The sequence below is a fragment of the Bubalus bubalis genome, chromosome 3, assembly GCF_019923935.1.
Source record: "Bubalus bubalis isolate 160015118507 breed Murrah chromosome 3, NDDB_SH_1, whole genome shotgun sequence".
Classification (NCBI taxonomy): domain Eukaryota; kingdom Metazoa; phylum Chordata; class Mammalia; order Artiodactyla; family Bovidae; genus Bubalus; species Bubalus bubalis.
Window position 1 is genome coordinate 43,373,917 of NC_059159.1, and position 23,483 is coordinate 43,397,399.

The following is a 23,483-nucleotide window of genomic DNA, read 5'->3' on the forward strand; positions in this document are numbered from 1 at the left end:
ACTTGGCGCACTTTGCATCACAAAGTCCATAGGAGTTTCTATTGTCTTCCAACTTCACTAAGTTCTACTTCATCCATAAGGCCTTTCCTTACTACTTTTTTGCACTTGTTAAGTACTGTTCTAACTATCTATCCCAATTTATTCCTCAAAATAACTCTATGGGGTGGCTGTTGCTCATTTGCTCAGTCATGTCCAACTCTTTGCAACCCCATGGATTGCAGCACGCCAGGCTTCCCTGTCCTTCTGCATTTCCCGGAGCTTGCTCAAACTCATGTCAATGAGTCAGTGATGCCATCCAACCATCTCATCCTCTGTCGTCCCCTTCTCCTCCTGCTTTCAATCTTTCCCAGCATCAGGGTCTTTTCCAATGAGTTGGCTCTTCGCATCAGATGGCCAAAGTACTGGAGCTTCAGTATCAATCCTTCTAATGAATATTCAGTATTGATTTCCTTTAGGATTGACTGGTTTGATCTTGCAGTTCAAGGGACTCTGAAGAGTCTTCTCCAATACCACAGCTCAAAAGCATCAATTCTTCGGCACTCAGCCTTTTTTATGGCACTACTAAATATTTTTATTTTATTAACCAGGAAATTGAGGCACAGAGAGGTTAAGTAACTTGTCCAAGAAAACACAAGTAAAAGGCAAAGCTGGGATTCAAATCTAGATTGTCTGGTTCCATGCTCTTTGCCACTATGATAGATTTTCTATTACCTCAAGCTAGCAAGAATGCTGACAAGGTTGGCCCTGGACTGATCAAAAGATTTTGAAATAAACAGAAGATAGGGAGCTTGTTCCCATTTTATGACATGACAGTCACTGAGCTCAAGATCGCTTTTGTCAGGCAGGAGAACTAACGGATGATGAGAGCATGGTAAGGAGAAGGAGCAGAGAATGGGACTGATTTTAGAGTGCTGTTATTTAGGCTCTAACCAAGAACAGATATTGGAGGAGCCACCAAGGCTTTGAAGGAGAAGAAAGGGAGATACTTGCTTGTCTATTTCCTAATATAATAATCCTGCAATGATGGTCAATTTTCCATATTCCCATGTTTGAGCCTGCCTATCAGTCTATGACTTAGATTGTGTCCACCTCTCAGACAAAAGAGAATAAAGGTAAGAATAAATTCATTACCCAGCTCCTAGAGTCAGTAAGAATCAGGGGAGTTTATAAACTATTACAAATAAATGATTGCTATAGATAAAGGTTATGCAAATGTCATAAGAAAGCACTACTATATAAGCACTTTAATAATAGAGAGTTAACCATTCTGGACAGCTCAAGGTGTGCATATGTGTGAAAATCTGTGATGTGGTCTTATGTTAAAAACTACCCTATCGGGTTCAAAAACTCTCACCATCTAAAGTTCAGAACTATAGTGGGTTGACCTGCCTGCTGAACTGAAGTCTGAGAACACATTTAATGCTCTATGTGCAATGAGCAACTGAGGTTGTGTGAGAAACTATTAATGATGTGTTAAAAGCTTCCGAAAGCAAAGTAAGGGTATTTAGCTGGTTTAGCTGAGTTGGGAGAAGAAAATGGAGAACACAAATTATTTCCTCCAGAATGAATATAGACAGAAAGCTTTGAAAACACAATTTTAATCCCTGCTTCAGATATTAAAACGCAGGCAATTCTTTCTTCCACTTCATACAGGACAAAGACCAACACTAAACCAGATTATAAAAAAGAACTCTTGCAATATTAAATATCAAGTAGGAGACATGTCGGCCAACAATTTAACAACCATTTAAAAAAGAAAGTCTTCCATCTTCATGCAATATAAGTTAGAACAAATATGAAGATCAGGTGACTTTTCCAAAAGGACACAGTGAATTTTTGGTTCAACTATAGTATGTAGATAGCCAACTTTAGTTCCTAAAGCCACAGATTCTCTTCTATGAAAAGTCCAATGACGACAGTTATAACATGCTTAAACTCATGTTAAGCACTAACTCTGAAATCCTGCCATTCTTGTTGGAAGGAAAATCTTTTAACCATAAATATGTGAGACTTAATAGGTATCATTTTCCTCACATTTTTTTTCTTTCAAAATCAGGTCCACAGAGGGAAATTTCAATTGAGATCTCAGATATGTATGGCCTCAGAAATAAAAATGAGGGGTATTAAATAGCATGAATAAGGAAAAATCTGGTTTTTGGATATTGTTGATTTCAAACAATGCTTTCCACATGAAAGAAAAACAGCAATGCATCACAGAGAAAATTGCTTTCTCGTAACAAATGGTCAGCTCTAAATCTCATCATCTTTTTTGCAACAAAAAGCATGGGCGCCTTTGCAACTAGAAAAAAATTGGTGTGTGCTTCAATTAGAATCACTGACCTTTTCTGAAGCATGCCTGTGCTTCTCTATAGAAATCAATGGAATAAAAGGTCATGGTGTTAAAATGCTTGAGTATAACAACCTCTTTCCCAGGCTAAGGCAAATTCCTCTTCTTTTTAAGGTAACTAATTTGTTGTATAGAATGTCAAAAATCAAAAAAATTAAAACCACCTTTAATTCACAATTTTAAATTGATTAAAAAAAAAGAGTCAATTCTACCATATGAAAAAAGAAAAACAACAACAACAACAACCAAAAACAGAAAACTGGAAAGCTGTCATTCTACATCCTGTTCCAGAAGATTCTGTTCGCTGAGTCCTTGTCACTAAAGCTATAACCACATATGCAATGACAGAGAAAGGATCCTAGAATATGTGATATTATTTCAAACCTCAGTCTTATCTTTTCAAAGTGCCCTACAGAAGGCAAAGGCAAGTTTCTGTATCTGTCAAAGGCTGGTAGTAGAGTCTGGGATTACTAATCTTTTGTCATCATAGCCCCCCATAGCAAATAAATGCAGAGATACACAAACCCAGACATTAAGAGCAAGGAACAGAAGCAGAATTAATGACCAAAATAGTTACTACTTTTTCTGGATGTAATATATATATTTGAGAGAAGAGTTCTCCAATTTTTTTTTAATTAATGAAGAGAAGGGACAAATTCTTCAATCCCCACTTAACCCCTTCAGAGGGTAAAGATGCACATATCAGTCATATAAACTGCCTCATGCTTCTTACTGTCAATGGGTCCTCAAATTAGACCTATCCACCCTTTCTTAGGGCTTCCCTGGTGGCTCAGATGGTAAAGAATCCACCCGCAATGCAGGAGACCTGGCTTTGATCCCTCGGTTGAGAAGATGCTCCCGAAGAGGGCATGGCAATATACTCCAGTATTCTTGCCTGGAGAATCCCCATGGACAGAGAAGCCTGGTGGGCTGCAGTCCACGGGTTGCAAAGAGTCGGACACGACTGAGCAACTAAGCACACATACCCTTTCGTAACGGGTCTGAAAAACTTACTTCTATGTCCAGATGATCTGGTTTCAAATGTCCTGCACCCAACAGAATTTGAGAGCAACTTACTCCAGTCTGATCTATTGTAAAGCTGCAAGAATGATGCCATTAAAACCTGAGAGTAGATTGCTATCAGCAGTATAAACAACCACAAACAGCATTCTGAAGGGAAGACAAGCTTCTCAATATGCCAAGCTACAGATGCTTCCTTAGTACACCTGCCTAGTGCCACCCATCACAGTGAAATTCATTTTTGGTTGAAGATTTTAAAAAGCTAAGTTATTAAAAGGAATAGGGCAGAGAGGATTCAAAATATACAGAGAACAAAAACCTAGAATCATCTGAGAGGTATATCAAAAGTCTGTTTCTGAGTATTTTCTATGGCAACTGGGAAGAGACGAAAGTTAAAACAATGGTCCATTTAAAGGGATCTGCCTCCTCTGTCAAAATATAAGATCTGCTATGTATCAAATTATATTTTAATGAATTTGGGGAAAAAAAAATATGAGTACCTTATCCACTTGTTCACAGTACCTACTTTCTAACATTTATGGAACAAATACTCTATCATGCAATTAGATGTACTACCTTCAGCGCTGTTCCATACTGATATTTCATTAGAATAGCTATACAAAAAGGGTTATATGGACCCACAAATAGAAACCAGAAACCACCTAAAATTCTGTGAAAAAATATGGAAAATATATCTATCCTGAAGAGAAGCGAAAGTTGCTGTCATGTCCGACTGTTCGCAACCCCATGGACTACACAGTCCATGGCATTCTCCAGGCCAGAATACTGGAGTGGGTAGCTGTTCCCTTCTCCAGAGGATCTTCCCAACCCAGGGACTGAACCCAGGTCTCCAGCACTGCAGGCAGATTTTTTATCAGCTAAGCTATCAGGAAAGCCCCGTATCTATCCTACTAATATGCAATTGATCTCATATGAATTGATGTAGGAAAATGTTTTATTCTACAAAAATTTTAAGTTCCAGGTAAGTCCTCCAAACTCTTCTTTTGTGGGAGAGGGCAGGAAGGCAGGGAAGGTTTCATACATAACAAAATGTGGTTAATATTACTATTGTAAATTTACTGGTATTATAATTATTTAACAATCATCAATCATCTCTTTTGAACCATGAACTCAAGGGTAACAGCAATAGCCATTATACTTGCTACTACCTGCTGGTACCTCTTTCCTGAGGGTAAAGTTCTAAAGTTAAGGCATAAAATGAACACCAAGTATCACAAAAAAAAGTCACCTGGGAAGATACCATGTTGGAGACCAACATATCAAACTCTCATTAAATTCAGCAGTATTGTATTCTCTGGCATTGGAACAGAGAGCTGTTTTCTTTGAGCCCCATATGAAACAGACGGCTTGTGTTAAGGGGTCATGCCACATAAAAGTACCTCTCTTAACACCAGTATCACACTCAGTTTGGTGAAATGCTCTCACTGTGGGAAGCCTATGGGAGCTGAAACTAACTGAGGGTACAGTACATCTTGATTTCTGTCTCATACTCATTCTGGAAAAGAAGGTAAATGAGTGGAATTGGGCACAAACTAAATTCTCTCTCTTTTAACCATGTTAAATTCAAAAATCCATGTTGCATATGTTTCAGTTTAAATGTAGGACTGTGACTCCACCATAAGTTCAAAAACTCACTGTTCAGAGAATGAATGATGCAGAGATTTTGGGTAATTAGCTCAAGGCAGAGTCAAAAGAAAATATCTTTAAACTTCTCACACCTGACTTTGAATTCTGCTTTTTCCACTGCTGATGTGTCAGCATGAAAATAACATTGGAATTTTAGACCTAAAAAATATATTCTCATTTTCTAAAGTTTAACAGCAAATGAATTAAGTGTTGACATTTTTAAGATTTAGTTAATTTGGCCATCAAAAAACATTTATAATGGATTAATATGAAGAGCATCAACATGATTTGGGTAACATGGTCTCCATTTAAAGAGCTGGTAAGTGGAGGAGTAAGCTGCCTTTTCTCCTACCTTTTCTAGACTATGGTTGGTCCCACTGCTATGCTCAAAAACCTCTAAAGTCAGTGGTATTAAGCACATTCACAATGTTATGCAACTATCACCACTTCTGATTCTAGAACTTTCTCAACACCCCAACAGAAACTCTTTGTTAAGTTTATAGAATACACTTCTGATTCTGTCATTCCTCACCACAAAAGTCCTTCACTGGATTCTAAAATGCCTCCTGAATAAAGATGAATTTCCTTAGTTCAGCATTCAAGGCCCTCCATGACTTGACTCCAACTAGCTTAATTTCTCACTATTCACACATTCTAAACTCTAGTCATTCCCTAGAAGATGTTAATACTTTCTCCATCCATTCAGAATACCCATCCTCCTCAATGTTACCAATCCAAATCCTTCTCATCCTTCAATACTCAACTAAAATGTCTTTTCCTACGTGAAATCTTCTTACGGTTTTTTGTGTGAGGCAATTTCTTCTTTTAAATCTTCTGACACAATCTACCATACATAATAGTTATTCTTTAGTTCTTATCTCACCCCACTGACTCAAGGGAGAACATTTTTCTTGAGGGAAAACATTAAGAGGCAGTAGTGGGTTAAGAGCCTTCTTTACCCACCAGACCAGTCAACATGGATTCAAACCCCTTGATCAAGTTATCTACCTCTATGAGCTATAGTTTCTTCATCTTTAAAATAAGAGTGAAGTATTGAGAATAATTCCTGACACACTAAATTTAAAAAAAACAATTCATCTCTATAACCTCCACAGGGATTAGTATTAACACAATGTTAAATATATAACAGTGCTAAATGTTTGGCCACATGAATAAATAAAGCTGAGGAGATACTGACTAAGGTGGGTAAAGTTAAGAATTTTGCTGCTCTTGGACTGTTCTACCTAACTTTTCCTCTGTTTTGCCTTTCTAAGTGTTTGTCTTAGGATTCGGTGCTAAGGAGCCAGAACTGGTGATGGTGGGTAAATCAAAGTTTTTGTTTAAAAACATCAAATGCTTTTCAAGTAATCAGCTTGGAAACTGAAACGGGAAAGAGTGAAAATCAGATCCTCAGTGCTCTCAGGATATGTAGATTTTTTTTCTATCACTGTACTTTCCAATCTATATTATTTATATGATTGTATCATCCACTAGATTACAAACCTGTTAAGTCAGACACTATCTTATTCAACAAATATTTAGCACTTACTATATGTTAGGTACTGTTCTAAGTGCTGGGAACACAACAGTGAGCAAAACAGATAAAAATTCCTGGTTCTAGGAACACAGTTGATGCTTATGTTTATGGAATAAATGAAGAGGAAATTCTAACAATATGGAAATCTTCAAAATTCTTAAGATGTAGATTTCCGGTCTTCGCTGGTACTTTTGCTGCAGAAAGAGTGCACTTATACCTGCATTTACACATTTTATTTTGCTTGTTCTTAGCTTTTCACTGGCTCCTAAGGTTCCCTGAGGGTTATAGAGCTCTTTCATAGCACTAGGGAATTACATATTGTGTATATAAAATATAGTCTACTAATACTATCAATTAAACTACTGCATCTGGGAGTAGTTTATTTGATAGTATTACGTTACTGCCTACCAAAGACTTTAACTGGCTGAAATGGATATGTAGGTTCCCTCGCTGCCTTTATGACAAGAAATTCCTGTTTAAACATTGCCTGCACAAGCCAAACCTATTATTCAAATAGGGACACTTCAGAAAGTAAAAGGAGAAACTTATTAATACCAGGACATCAGGTAAAGTCCAGGAGGCCTGGCAAGCTGCAGCACACTGCCATCTAGTTAGACGTCTCATTTCTACTGGTTTTAGGCTGTGATTGTTTCTAGCACAGGAGACTTAAACCATGCTTATTCTTCTCCATAAAATGTTAAGACTGTGTTTCAAGTTAAAAAATAATTTTTCTTAATTATTAGAGAATATATTTTTTGGTGGATATATTAGACTTTAAAACTATGAAAACACAAAAGCTAAAAGATACAGAGGTCAGGGTGGAACTTATCGCTCTTTCCATACCTGATTCATCTGCTGAACTCTGTGGGAAGATTTGTAAACAGTTATAATCTAGATACTGCCTTTTTAAAAGTTGCATAAGGAGTTATTTAAAGATGCATGGTCTTTTAAAACCCAAGCTAAATTTTTGGTGGGCACTGATATAGTCATTTTATTACAGTTTTAGTGAAAAACGGATGATTAACTGCATGATATACACGTTGACACTTAATTGTACACTTGATTACATCAAAATGTTCACAGACCTCAGATATTCTAAAATGATATTAACTATTCTATTAGTTTTAAAAAGATCTTCTGGTTTAAAATATTGCCTGCTGAAACTTACATATGCACTATAATATCCCAATTTTCTAGTCTTAGAAAAAAGTGTAATGATATGGTACTCTACATTTAAGATTACTAAAGATTATTTCTTTCCCTTTATATATATTTTTGACTCCATAAATGGGCTCTTTTATCAATGAAATATCAGACCTCCATTAGATGCCTAGCAATATATATATTTAGAACTTACCTAAAACAACAGAGCCTCCAAAATAGTTTCTTCAAAGCACAATTCCAAGATCACATATTTAAAATTCAAAATATCTATTCTAAAAGCCTTCAACTTAAAAAAAAAAAAAAAAAAGCACTGTCTTTTAATGTATATGCCATGATTCTGAGATACTACAGAGGGAGCTGCTGGCACAGATGGATAATGTATTACATTGAAATCAAATAGGAACTTGAGATCCTATTAATCATTCAATACTTTTGTGTTTTAGGCAGAAGTTTTCTTATTTTTCAGAGGGAAACTGAGGGAAATCTTTTTTTTTTTTGCTTTGGCTACAACAAATTTATTTGTATTAAAAAGCACTGGACACAGAAAATGTTCTATTTAGGATATTAGAAAAATCAGGCAGAGCACATATGCAACTAAGGCATTTCTTACGTTTCCATTTAGCTGTTCTAAAACACGTAATTTCAGTATTTTTGTACCCCAAGCTTCACCATGTCTTACTTATTAAAAAAAAGTCTTTATAATCCTGTGGCAGCTATGGTTTAACTCTTTTTATGTTAACAGGATTTGTTTTTTTCCCAAATGGCAAAACCACTGAAAAGCACCCTTTTTTCTGTGTATCATTCTACATACAGCTAAAAATTGTACAACAGAAAAAAGAATGCTGAGGTTTTAGGTTTGAAGGTTTTTCCATCTGTAGCCAGCTAATAACTGTGAAAGCACAGGTGTCAATCTTTTAACCTAAAGGTAAATAAAGTAAAACATTTAAGTAAATGGTGTACTAGAGGGTTCCACAAATATTTCATGACAAAGGCTTTTAATACAAACATTCATGAACAATTTCAGGGAAAGGAATTTCATAGAAACATTCTGCTAGCTAATGAAACGGCTGGAATCAGCTACCAAGAGCTATTACATCACCTATGCCACCCATGGTTTTAAATCGTAATGGTGCTAAATTTTCGCTGCTCTGCAAGTATTTGAAATAATAATGAATCTAGGATCTCCCAAACTCAAATTATGAACAACAATAATAATAAGCATTGAGAATTCCTACCTTATAATAGTAAACATTTTAAAGGAATAACAAACCCAAGTACAAAAAATTAATGCCTGATGTAAAGAATTCATGCTTGAACTGTAAGACAAAACAGCCCAGAATAAAATGAATTAGCTACGTGTTCAGTGAAGAAAATCTACAAATACTTGATATTTATTAAAAATACCCATATTCACCAATTATCTTATATGAACACATTCTTTCCCCACAGATGGCCTAAGTGCAATAAAGGGTTAACAGCAGCTCTGGGTTGCCCCAAACTTACACATTCCAGAAGTCTTTAGGACTGGCCCCTGAGAAATAACCTTTGAACTCTTGCAATATCCTGCCTCATAAGAATGTCTTAGCATACCTGATGCTTTGGCCACACCAGATGGCTTATGCTAACAATGTGATTTATGGTGAACACCTGTTTTCGTTCACCTGAGGCCCTGGGCCAGCTGTATTAGTTCAACCTCTGGGTGAGAAGGGAGGAGGGCTAGAGACTGAGTAGCTAAGGTCAGTCCTGAAGGCTCCCTGACCTCCAACAAAAACCCTGGACACCAAGGCTGAGGTGAGCTTCGCTGGTTGATAACATTTTACTCCTGTTGTCACACACTTTTGCTGGGAGGCACTATCTGTGCAGTTTCACTAGGAGAGCACAACTGGAACTTTGTGTCTGGTTTCTCTTGAACTCTGCCTCATGTAGCTTTCTCCTTCGCTGATTTTAATATGTATCCTTCTGCAGTAATAAACTGTAACCATGAGTAGAACAGCTTTCCTGGGTCCTTGAGCCTTTCATCAAATCATCAAACCTGAGAGTAATCTTGGGGACCCCTGACACACCTGTAAATCCAGTAAAATTCTTATTTAATAAAGAAAATTTCTTCATTTCCAAAGAGGCAGAAATGATTTTACACACTCACAAGAATGCCTTCTAATATATGGATTCCCTTCCCACCAACAGAAAGGATAAATAAAGGCGGTGGCTCCTGGCCAAACGTAGCAAGTTACTTGTGCTGATTGAAACAAGTACTGCCCCGCTCCTACCAGCTTCCTTCTTTTCTTCAATCAGGAGCCATGTTACCGCCGGAAAGACTAGGAAATGGAATCATTAATGCTCTTACATCAGTTGCTACTACTAACCTATAGCTGAGAAGAAAAAAAACTTTCTCAATCCTTCCATCCTTAGGTTAATTTTATATACTTAAAAAAAAAGATTTCTTGCAGCATGTGGTACTGAACTTGTGTCCCCTGCATTGTTTCTTAACCAAGGGACCACCAGAGAAACCCCTAATTGTTTATATACATTTAAAGAAAAGGTGTGTCAGAACCATCTTGCCCGGCCCAGGAACTCATTTTTGAACACTAAGAGGTATACAAAGACACTCTATCAGCCAGGAGCTGGTCAAAGGTCAGTCATTTCTTGAGAATGTGTAGGAGTAGGGCAACCCAAGTTCACTGAGTTAACCCTTTACTGCACAGAGGGATGAGTTCCATAAAGGACTAGTAGGTTGAAGTATCACCAAGAATTATAGTATTCAAGAGCTCTCTTTAATTTTCACCTTACCCAAGTGGTTAAAAAAAAATAAAGAGAGATCAGTATTATCTTCTTGACTGGCAGTTGTTGTATAGTGACAAAGGACTTTACCAAATTCCGTTACAACACAGCTGCCTCAATGGTTTCATCAGCAAAAAAGGAACAGCAATAACCTATCTCACAAGGATGTGGGGATGAAGTGAAACATCTATTCAGAAGTCTTGTTTTGTGGTATCACCACTCAGGATATATTGATAACGCTGAGCTTTTTCAGATACTTGAGATTTCAAAATTACCTGGTTCTAGGTACTCAACACTTCTGCAAGGATGAGATTTAATATACTTCAAGGCATGAACCCCAGAAGGTGCTAGAGGAACAAATTAATTAAAAAGTTGTTCCCTTCTTTCACATTCCCTGGTTAGGATACATTTCTTCAAAATAGTCAATGTGTGGAGGTTGGAGTATGTCAAGGGCAGAGAGTACCTGGGAAAAGGAAAAAAAAAAAGCAAAATTTAGAGGAAAAAAAAAAAGAACCAAAATATGACATAAATGCAAAAAAGTACTCTTAACTCATTAATGATTTCAGGCTTCATTATAATTGCCCACTGAGATGAACTAAATTTATCAATCAAGAAACACTGAAACATTAAGATAGGCTTTGTAAAATTACCATCAAAGACAATTTTAGCTACAGCAATACGAGAGAGGCAATTGGGATATACCACATGCTACCAGAACCCCTGCACAGGAGAATGCTGGAAAGAAATGCCCTATTTCTAACAGTTGGATTTGCTCCAAGAGCCTGAGAGCTCTATCTACCATTCACCCTTTATACCTCTGTTCAAAAATGTTTACTATGTGTATTTTATCTGGTAGGCACTTTGGAAGGCTCTTGGGTAAAACTGATGAATAAAAATAACCACCCCGCTCTCTTGACTAGGGGAGAGGAAGGCATTAAATAGTTAACAAAAACGGAGCTGTGACATTTATTATTATGAAGGGAAAAAGTACAGAGCAGTGGAAGAAAAAGCTTCCCTGAAGGAACACTAAAAGTTGCAGGGTGAATAGGAGTTGGTCAGGCAGTGTAAAAGCACTGAGGCAAGAGAGAACCTGGAGGAGTCTAAAAACAGAAATGCCAGTGCTTATGGAACACAGAGGGTGGGAGGAAAACAGACTGGGGAAGAGAAAGGCAGGAGTATATCACACAAAATCTCTTTACATTACGGTAAGGGTTTTGGATTTTATTCCAAGTACAGAGAAAGAAGTCACTAGGGTGGAAAAAAAAAGACTTTAAGGTATCTGAAATTCAAGTCCTTTATAAAAGCTGCACACTACCAATGTGACTTCTGCCATAGAAATATAACAAATAGGCCTTCTTCCCCTACCAACTGTCTACCAACTCCTTTAAGCCCCATCTATGATGTCACACCTAAGAATTCAAACCTATCTTGCTAATGAGAAATATCAGGCTCAAAGGATACAGAAGAAGGTATTTAACAGAAAATAAATTTTTATTTATTTAGTACAAGTTTATTTATTTAGTAGTACAAGTTCATATTTCCTGATCTTTAGCTTAGTTTTTCAAGAAAAAATTTATTATGGAGAACTTCAAACATATAAAAGTGGGCAGAATGATATAAAAGAACACTCATGTAATCAAGACTTGGCCTTAGTAGTTATCTACATGACCTTTCTCCATTCATCTATACCCTCCACTCTCCCTGTATAATTTTGAGGAAATTATCAGCTGTACATCAGTAAATATCTCTAAAAGCTAAAAACTTTTAAAAAGTACAATGAACAAATCTAAAAATTTAATGTTTTTCAACACCATCAAATACCCAGTGCTCAAGTTTCTAAGTTTCTTATTTTTTTGGGGGAAAAAAAAAGTGTTAATCTAAATTAGGAGCTAAAGAGGATTTACATATTATGGTTGATGCATTTCTAGCAAGTTTTACCTATAATTTCTCCTCTATTTCTTTCTCTTTTCCCCTTGCGATTTATGTATGGAAGAAACCTTGTTCATTTTATTTTACTATTTTTATTTATTTGGCTGTGTCGGGTCTTAGTTGTGGTACACAGGATCTTCGATCTTTAGTGTGTGAACTCCGAGCAGTGGCATGTGGGATCTAGTTCCCTGACCAGGAATTAAGCCAGGCCTTCTGCACTGGGAGCACAGAATCTTAGTCACTGGACCACCAGGGAAGTCCCTCGTTCATTTTAAAGGTTATTATTATTATTTTTTTAGCCAATAATTTGTTACTTTATAAAGTTTTTAATTAAATAAAACCTCCTTTATTGAAAAAGCCTTCACTCAGAGCTTCCCTCATAGCTCAGTTGGTAAAGAATCTGCCTGCAACGCAGGAGACCCCGGTTCGATTCCTGGGTCGGTAATATCTGCTGGAGAAGGGATAGGGTACCCATTCCAGTATTCTTGGGCTTCCTTTGTGGCTCAGCTGGTAAAGAATCCACCTTCAATGCAGGCGACCTGCGTTTGATCCCTGGGTTGGGAAGATCCTCTTGGAGAAGGGAAAGGCTACCCACTTCTGGCCTGGAGAATTCCATGGACTATATATATAGTCCATGGGGTCCCAAAGAGTTGGACACAACTGAGCAACTTTCACTTTCACTCACTTTAATACCAGTTAAGCATAAAGGTTTTAAAATAGTTTAGATGTTTATAAAGAGTATCCTTAGTTTATACAGAATATCTGTATTTTCTTTCTGAATTAAAATGTTTATACTTGGAAATCTTGGTATAAATGGAAAATAACAGATTTTCCAGTTTCTTCAAAGAATAATTTTTACCATATGAAAGATAAATTACTTCATTTCTATATTTTTAAACACCTATAATTAGCTGGTGTCACAAATTCACATAAATTCATTTCTCGTTATGTGATAGAAAAATTTTTAACATGAATATTTGATGCTTTGAGGAAGGCAGTTAGAAATTAGTGTTTTACTTGACATCTTTTGGACTCTAAGCTCTGTATCTGAACAACATACATCCTGTCTTGGGGGGAAACAGAATGCAGTGAGTGACAACGTCCATTAGACAAAGCTATTTTACACTTCAAATCTATCTGCTATAATTAGAGGTTATCTAAAGGAAAGTGACAGCCATACATTTTAAACCTTGATAGAGAAGAATGAGGCTTTCTGCAGAACAGTCATATAAAATAGGGCTAGACATTTGCACCAAAGCATTTAGCTGTGATTCTTAGCTTTGAAGGTATAATACTTTAAATTCTGTCTGGAATTTTTTAAATGCCCATTGTCTTATATTCCTGTTTCTTCTACCTCAAAATGTTTATCAGATGACAGCATTCAGTATTTCCAGGTGGCAAAAACAGTGCTTAGAGATGATTCAGGAATCTCAGAAGTGATGTAAATGAGTTAAGTGAGAAGGAACATTAGCAGAGTTTCAAACCCCAGACTTAATGCCTGACTATTTAAATAGTCCAGGTACTTCTATAACCCCTCTATTATTTATGGGAATAAAATATATGAGATTAGCCTTATGATGTAAATAGGAGGTCACCTGTAAAGAGTCAAAGTATCCCAAAATACCACAGACTCAAAACTCTGAGGATCTCAAACACACAAAAAGCAAGCTGATTTGTCTAATTTAAAAATGAACTAAAGCTCCGTCCTGAAATAATGGTCATTACCAGTGTCTCAGCACATTTCTCAAATCTTTTAAGAGTTGGACAAAAGCTCATTGTGGTAGCTGCTTTTCAGAATTTTAATCTCTGTGATGTTAGAAGATTCACTAAAATTGGTTACATTAGTAAATGGCGTAGTGGGTTTTTAAGTTAACCCTTTATCAATAAAACAATTGCTGTAAATAATCTCAATCCTAAATGTAAAGACTAAAAATTTAACTGCTTGTGGAATTCAAATTTAATTAATTCAAATCCCAAATTTAAGCAAAGGAGGTCCCACCACCTCTCCATTCTCTCACGTACCCCTACCCCCAATAGATTTTAAGTTGTTTAAGGCAGAGAATGTTACTTTTTTGAGCTGTAACATACAGTAAAATATACAGATTGTAGTGTATAATCTGAATAATTTTTATACACATAAAGTATACAACATGATAAATTTTTATTCCATGGTTAAAAGCTAGATCAAGAAATTAAGGATTTCAACATCCCAGAAGGCCCCCTTGCTCCTTTCTAGTCAGAACCCATACCTGCTCAGAGGTTACCACTATTCTCACTTCCATCACCATGGATTCCTTTTGCCTGTCCTTGAACTTTATGTAAATTGAATCATAAAAAATCAAGTCTTTGTATGTGGTTTCTCTCATTTACTGTTATGCCTGTGAGATTCACCCATGTGTGAATCTTCATCCTTTTTATTGATGTGTAGGATACCATCATATCAATGGAATATAACACAAAGTATTTATCCAGAGTACTGCTGGCAAACTTGGGGGTTGTTTCTAAATGTTTTTACGAATAAAGCTGCTATGAACATTTTTGTACATGTCCTTTGGTAGATATATGCAATCATTTGCCTTGGGTATACCAAAGAGGGGAACTGCTGGGTCGCCGGGCAGGTGTATATTTAGCTTTAGCAGAAACTGTGGCAGAGAACAACCAATTTTGACTTCGTGTTGACTGTTTCTTTGACTTGCTGTGCGTTGCTGTTGTTATTATAATCATACATAAAAGACCTGTCTCAGAGGACCCTGGCCTTCTGCCTGACTGTTAAACTGAAGTGCCTTTGTTCAGCTCACAGAGATAATCTGACTCTGCCCACTGTGAATGGTTGCAAGAGATTAACACATCTCTTCCACAGGCAGGCCATTCCAGTAGATGTTTTACAAGATTCACTTTACTCCCTCACTGCCTCTCCCTCTCTGTTCTGCCTTTTGACTTTAGTTCCTCAGCACTTTTCTCTCTGGTTCTATAAAAGAATCTGGCATCTAGATACCAACAAGATGGTTACTTTGAGACATTAGTCTGCCATCTTTTCGGTCAGTTGGCTTAAAGCCGTATTCCTTGCCTCAGCACCTTGTCTCTGATTCATTGATCTGTAGTGTGAGGAGCAGAGCAAGCTTGGACTCGGTAACAAATAACCAGTTTTCCTAAGTGGTTTTACAAATCTACGTTCTTACCAGCAACAGTTAGCTTCAGTTGATTCCCATTCTCATCTACAGTGGGTATTGTCAGTCTTTCACTTCAACCATTCTGGTGGGTATATAGTCAGATCAGATCAGATCAGTCGCTCAGTCGTGTCCAACTCTTTGCGACCCCATGAATCGCAGCACGCCAGGCCTCCCTGTCCATCACCAGCTCCCGGAGCTCACTGAGACTCACGTCCATCGAGTCAGTAATGCCATCCAGCCATCTCATCCTCTGTCGTCCCCTTCTCCTCCTGCCCCCAATCCCTCCCAGCATCAGAGTCTTTTCCAATGAGTCAACTCTTCGCATGAGGTGGCCAAAGTACTGGAGTTTCAGCTTTAGCATCATTTCTGTGTGACCCCAGAGATGGCAGCCCACCAGGCTCCCCTGTCCCTGGGATTCTCCAGGCAAGAACACTGGAGTGGGTTGCCATTTCCTTCTCCAATGCATGAAAGTGAAAAGTGAAAGTGAAGTCGCTCAGTCGTGTCCACCTCTTAGCAACCCCATGGACTGCAGCCTACCAGGCTCCTCCATCCATGGGATTTTCCAGGCAAGAGTACTGGAGTGGGGTGCTACTGCTTTCTCCATTAGCATCATTCCTTCCAAAGAAATCCCAGGGCTGATCTCCTTCAGAATGGACTGGTTGGATCTCCTTGCAGTCCAAGGGACTCTCAAGAGTCTTCTCCAACACCACAGTTCAAAAGCATCAATTCTTTGGCGCTCAGCTTTCTTCATAGTCCAACTCTCACATCCATACATGACCACAGGAAAAACCATAGCTTTGACTAGACGAACCTTTGTTGGCAAAATAATGTCTCTGCTTTTGAATACGCTATCTAGGTTGGTCATAACTTTCCTTCCAAGGAGTAAGCGTCTTTTAATTTCATGGCTGCAGACACCATCTGTAGTGATTTTGGAGCCCAGAAAAATAAAGTCTGACACTGTTTCCACTGTTTCCCCATCTATTTCCCAGTATCTCACTAATCTTAATTTACATTTCCCCAATGACTAACAACTTTGAGCAATCTGTCATAGGCTTATTAGCCATTTGGTTATCCTATTTTTGGTGAAATTCTTAAGTCTTTTACTGATGGGCAAAAATTTTTTATTTGGAGGAGCTCTTTATAAGATATATAATGTTTGGATACAGAATTTACAGTCTGAAAAAACATCAAGTAAAATATTTATTTCTAATGGTTTTCCTCAAATGCTAAACATTTATTTAAAAAATTGTTCTATTACATAATAAATTCTGGAAACAAGTTTTTTGCTGGATGATGTCTGAGGTCTGTCTTTTCTTTCTCTTAAACTTCTGTGTTGCACATACTTAGTTGCTTCAGTCGTCCATCTCTTTGCAATCCTTGCCCACCAGGCTCCTCTGTCCATGGAATTCTGTCCAAGAATACTGGACTGAGTTGCCATGCCCTCCTCCAGGGAATCTTCCCAACCCAGGGATCGAACCCAGGTTTCCTACACTGCAGGCAGATTCTTTACCATCTGAGCCACCAGGGAAGTCCCTTAAACTTCTGATGAGCATCAATTTTTAATGTCAATGGTGTCCTAGTTAACACTTTCCAAAAAAATGGTCAATGCTTTACTTGTCTAGTAATCTTTGCTTATCTCAAAGTCGTGAAGACATTTTCCGTGTTTCATTCCAGAAGCTTTGTTATTTTACCTTTCACATTTAAGTCTGATCCATTTTGAATTAACTTATGCATATGTCATGAAATAGACCTCTTTCATTGTTCTTGTTGTTATGGTTCAGTTGCTAGGTCATGTCTGACTCTCTTGCGACCCTATGGACTATAGCCCATCAGGCTTCTTTGTCCATGGGATTTCCCAGGCCAGAATATTGGAGTGGGTTGCCATTTCATTCTCCAGGGGATCTTCCCCACCCAGGGATCAAACCCTTGTCTCCTACATTGGCAGGTGTTCTCTACCACTGACCCACCAGGGAAACCCAGATTTTTTCAAATGGGTATCTAATTGATTTTGGTTTATTGAAATGGCCATCCACTCCCCTCTGGATTGCAGTGGCACCTACCTTATAAATCAGGTGAACACATATGTGTATGTCAGTTTATAGACTCTATTCCATTTATCTGTCTATCTTTGTACTGCCTTGATTGTTATAGCTTCATATGTTTCAATACCTGGATGTCTGAATCTCCAAATTTGTTTAACTTCTTCAAGATTGTCTTGACTAGTTTAGTTTAGGTCTTTTCCATTTCCATAAACTTTAGAATGTTTGTCAATTTCCAAACATACATACACATAAAACCCTGCTGGGATGCTCATTGGGATTACCTTGAGTATATAGCTGAACTTGGATAAAGCATGCATATTAACCACAGTGAGTATTTCAGTCCATGAATACAAGCTACTGTATTATTATAAATGCATCAAGAGTACCACAAGATTTAGGCACAAAGCAAACAAAACCAAATCCACTGATAAGTAACCTATTCTAATTATCCTTTGCCCTTTCATACTCCTTAGCAGCAGAACCATTAGCATTAATAATGTCTGTAGCCAAACAGCTTGTCGGCATTCAGAGAAGGGTCCTACTGGTATGATTCTTTTTCCTACTTATGAACCCAGAAAGGCCTTGTTTGAGTTTAGTCAGACTATACAAAGGAAAACAAATGATTCTTCTTTGCTTTCTCTACCTCCTCTTTGGCCTCCTCTACTCCAGAACTAAAAGGTTGGGAAGAAGTAACTCCAAGAAAGATCACTGAGGCTATCATTCTAGACTTCAAGATTTCATATCTTTTTCCTGTCACTTTCACTCACTCACTTACTCTTCAATAGACTGTCTACCTACTGTGTGCTTAGTGTTATTACCTAAGGACAAGAAAAATCCAAGAACTGTATAACAAGGGCTCGTGGCAGGAATTAGTGGGTCCTAAGGAGGCTCTGGATGGGCTTTAGAGGGCTAGTTAATGTCTAAAATGAAATAAAAATTGTGTGCATATGTATTTTTCCAAGAGGGTACCCAGCATTCATCAGGTTCTCAAAGACTGAAAAAACCCTCAATCACCCCTTTTCCATGCTGTTAAAATGACAACCATGTCTGTGAAGTAGAGAATATACAGTCACAGCTCAAATTCTGACTAGATACTACAGAGATGCTACTAAACTACTAAACAGCATCGATCTTTAGAAAGTTAAACCCATTTCTGGCACCCTAAGTTACTACATCGCAGTGAACTTATCCTATAAGATGAACAAACTTTAAGGGAAAAACAATGTGTATGTGTGTATCTCAGTCAGTCAGATCACCTGAAATCAATGAATATGATACAATGACTTTGAAGGTTCTGTTCAAAAGAAAATCCAAAGTCTTCCAGGACTCTGCAGCTATTCTCTGACACATACAAAGTCAACCAAATTAAAACCCAACCTTTCTGCAACGGCCAGGTGAATCTTTCTAAATGCCATTTTCATCATGATATTCCTTTCTTCTTTTTCTAGTCAATCGAATATTAATCTCAAAAGGCTCATCTTAAGGTTTACCTTCTCCCTGTTAAAATCATCTTTGAGAGTCTAAGTCCAGGACAATTACTCTCTTTTTCTTAATAGTATAATACTTATCTGTCATCTTTCACCTGAGAAGCTTTAAAAAAAGCACTGCTACCTGTAATCTCAACCCCAGGGATTAAAATTTAGTAGGTCTTGGATGAAACCCATGACTTTGCATTTTTTAAGACTTACCTGGTGATTCAAATATACTTTGAGGTTTGGTTGCCCAGCTTTTCACTCTGCACAGAGCAAAGTGTCCTGTATTAATGTTTAACCATGCAGGTAGTCCTCCCCCAGCACTGTTATCACAGTATTTATCACATTACTAAACTCCCCAAGGGTAGCAACCCCTAGAAGCTGATGGAGTTTAGGGATATAGGATGCGCACAATAAATGTTTACTGAAGTAATAAATATGGACTCTGAAGCAAGACAGATTTAAATTCCAATCTTGTGCCACCTTGACCTTGGGCAAGTTACTTAACTCTAAGCTTTGGTTTCCTTCTCTGCAGAGTAGGGATAACAAGCCCTATCTGACAAGATTTTTACATATTAATATACATAAAGCATCTACATACTTCCTGACAGTAACAAATGCTCAAGCATCTGGTCTACTTCCTTTAAAAAAGGACCATATTTTAAACTTTTTTTTTTGGTATTCTCCATATGACCTAGCACTACACTCTGTACACAGGACACAATTAATAAACATCTGTTGCCTTATCTACATCAAATACCAGTTGCCTCTTAGATTGGCATTCCAAACATACCAGGTAGGCTGGCCCAGAGATACTTCTGTAGATTTCAGAGCACGGCATAAATTCATTATGTATAAAATAGTGGTGCCATGATGTCTTCAGCTCCAACTATCTGCCTCACTTTCGAACATTCCCAAAGAAGTCACAAGCACTCTTTTATGATAGAGCTCAGGAGCTCCGAACAGTAGTTGCTGTGTGTTAATATGTGTGATTTTCAAAAACGCAGTTTGTTTCTTTTCTTACACTACTCACTCTGACACTATCTCTGTAACTTAATTAGCTACTCTATAGGAATGAGTCATGAGCAAAGATAGTAATATATACAGATAGTGGCCTATTACACCACCCCTCCTTTATAAAAGAAGCCAAGATAGGTCTGAATATAATAAACCATTGAAACCTGTAGTAAGTGAATTTCTGATGCCACCTGATAAATATTTCTTTCCCATGGATCCCTTTACTTCAGTCTCTGACAATGTATATATATGGTGTGTAACTCTTTGATGCTGGGTTGGTATTCACAACGCAAATTTGAGAAATAAGTAACAAAGCAAGCACTAGACATCAATCTAAAATCATTTCCAAAATTTCAGGAACTAGTCATGAAATAGCAATTGGAATGATGTTTTGAAAGTTACTGAAACAAACACACATTGTTAAGCAGTTCCAACTGAATAAAAGACAAAACAATAACTTTCTAAAAAAGTTTAAGGAAAATGGATTGGGGGCGGGGGAATCAGTAAAATGAAGTATGTCAAACCAAGGAGCTTCAAATAAAAACACATTGTAAGTCTGATATTCCCAGTTTTACCAAATACTTCAAACTTCTATAAATTTTTCTCTTAAAGTGTGATTCACACTTTGGCCAAAGTTCTTAAAGTTCCTGTGCAAACCAGCAGTCAGATTCACAAGCAATTATTATTTTCCTGACTTTTATTTCAGCAATTAAAACAGCACAGGTTGAGAACCAGTTTTTCTTTTCATATGAAATTGAAAACTAACAGTCTAACACTAACATCCACCAGGGAAATTTTACATATATCAAACTTTTAATTCAGGATTAGTTGAAGAGAAGCTCTCTCAAACCACTATGATTCTCTTTCCCCATGAGTCCTGACATCTCTACACAGAGCAATAAATAAGATAACCCATATTATCTTTAAGAGCTGTATTTTTTTTTTTTTCAGAGGAAAAACTTTTTCTTATATCTTTAACTCAACTCTGATTTAAAATACTAAAAGATAAAAATAAGGCATTTAAAATCAGGGGCCAGTTACTTCTATTTAAATCACTCAGACTACATATTATAATCTATTTTTACGTCGAGTATTAGCACTGTTCCCAAGCTAAGTTTTAACATTTGCTTTATATCAATTAATATTTCTGTCAATCAATAAATCCTAGAATTCATTTAAATTTGCTCATTCACAAAAAAGGTCTATTTTGTCTCAGGTTTCCAAATCCCTTAATATGGTAATGTACCCTTTTTAAGTCTCTTCTGCTCTTTATTAACATAATTAAACATGCTTTGGAAATAGTTATCCCAAACACCAACTTCACTTACATTATCATGTTTAAAAAAACACAACATCTTCAATTCCCGGAAGACCCTTTTGCAAGAGACCAGATTCTGGAAGACGTTGGGCATCTTTTTGAGTGCTACTCTCTTTCCATCTCTTGGATCTGTTACTGACCTAAAGATACAATATTTAGGGGGAGAGGAAAAAAAGAGAAATCAATTCCAAACTTTGCTCTTCAATGTTTCATCATATGACAGATACCTTTATACTGAAACACTCAATATTAAATCCACTTAATAATGCTTAAGGTATCAGTGAGAAAGATTAAAAAAAAGTATAACCAAACAGAATGTTTAGCCCACCCAACTCATTTACCATGCTGCTTTTTGGTTTTAAATCCCTACATTTCTATAAAAACTTTAATCTTCTGGAGAGATCACTTAGCGATACATCTGAGGTAGAAGGGCTATTAACGGTAAAGCTATTTTAGACATGAGGGAAAAAGTATAGAACATTAACATGATTGAAGTCAAATTAGCTTTATGCTTTATTTTCAGAACCAAACGTGGTCACTTTTAATTCAGTGTAGAGACTACAACTGCAGTATTTCTTATGTAAATGAACATCTTTTAGTAATACGGTTTCTAGGACATTTCAGGACACAAGCGTGTCCCCTCATAAGTCTGAGTGGGAGTTTAGGGCTGTGGCATCTTGGTTATCATGGTAACGTCTTCCCTTTTCTCAGTTCTTGGTATGATAGCTGCCTCCTGCAGTTACTCTCTCTTTAATAACTCAGCGTCTGCCTAGAAATTTCTTTTAGCCTTCTAACATCCAATTCCTTGCATTACAGTTCCCTGTGTTTGAAGTACTAATGTGTTTTCCATTTTTCTGACGGGACCCAACTGATACACATTAAGTCAAAGTTTTTGGTAATTATGGCCAATTGGCCATTTGGCTAACTGAGCTTCCATGAATTAATCTAAAGCTTTTTTTGCCTTCTATCCATCATGGATGACTGGTTGTCTTTGTAGAATTCATTCCTGTCCGATTTATTTTGCTAGATAATTATCACTCTCGGCTACCGTTATCTTTCACTTTCTCTTTCAGTCATTCGATGATTTGGCTCTTCTTCCCAGATTTCTATCGTTTTGAAATCTGGTCTGTATGTCACCAATGCCTTTATCTAAGTTATTAATTAAAGTTTAGAACAGGTCTGAGGACAAAGCTCTTCAACAGATATAATACTAGAAGCCATCTTTATTCAATTACTTACTTAACTACAATCACTCAGTTTATTTCTTCCTCTTGTCCAGGAGGAAAAAAGACACTTATCAAATTACTTTTCTGAAAATAAAGCATTCCTTTTATTTAACTGTCTAAAAATCATACCAAACTTCTTTATGAATATCATCACTTCTTTACAAATTTATCCTAGTGATTGCTACTTCCTTTCCTGAGTTCTCGTTCCTCTTAAATGGTGCATCCTAGTATTTTTAAAACAGCATGAGGACTCTACTTTCTCCCACTGATAGAAAATTTGGTAAAACAAGTATTATAATTTTTAACTCTTCAATACCTTGAAATGTAATTCAACTACACTAAGAGACCTAACATTTTTGACTGTTGTTTAAAAAAGTACCAAGCAAAATCCACAACACTGCTTAGAATCCACATAATCCAGGAAAGCAAAATACGAAGGCAACCAAATATAATATTATATTGACTATTACATTTTTTTCATATTTAAATATCTGGTACCTGGATACCAGAAGATAAAAAGTCAATGAAACAGCAAGGAAAGGAAATTCTGGATCACACACTGCATAGTAGTCACTGCCTCTTGAGTCTTCTTTAATGGAGGACAGTTAATTAGCATTTCTTTGTCTTTTATGACATTGCTATTTTGGAAGAGTACAGGCCAGTCATTTTGTAGACCGCTCCTCAATTTGGGTCTGACATTTTCTTAAGATTAGATTAAAGCTGATGCTGTTAGCTGCTGTTGTGTTGACTCTGCAACCCCATGGGTTGTAGCCCGCCAGGCTCCTCTGTCCACGGCATTCTCCAGGCAAGAATAAT

At 37.1% G+C, this 23,483-nt stretch overlaps 1 protein-coding gene across 3 annotated transcripts in view; it reads right to left on the reverse strand.

Moving 5' to 3' along the window:
- The window catches only part of NLK (nemo like kinase), a 129,718-nt gene that overhangs the window by 39,183 nt on the left and 67,052 nt on the right, over nt 1-23,483 (reverse strand). For all 3 annotated transcript variants that reach the window (XM_025281010.3, XM_025281011.3, XR_003107992.3), the window contains exons 2-3: nt 21,452-21,581; nt 10,901-10,956 (exon numbers count right to left, since the gene is read on the reverse strand). In XM_025281010.3, coding sequence (XP_025136795.1) covers nt 10,901-10,956; nt 21,452-21,581 — 186 coding nt within the window. The remainder of the gene's footprint in view (nt 1-10,900; nt 10,957-21,451; nt 21,582-23,483) is intronic.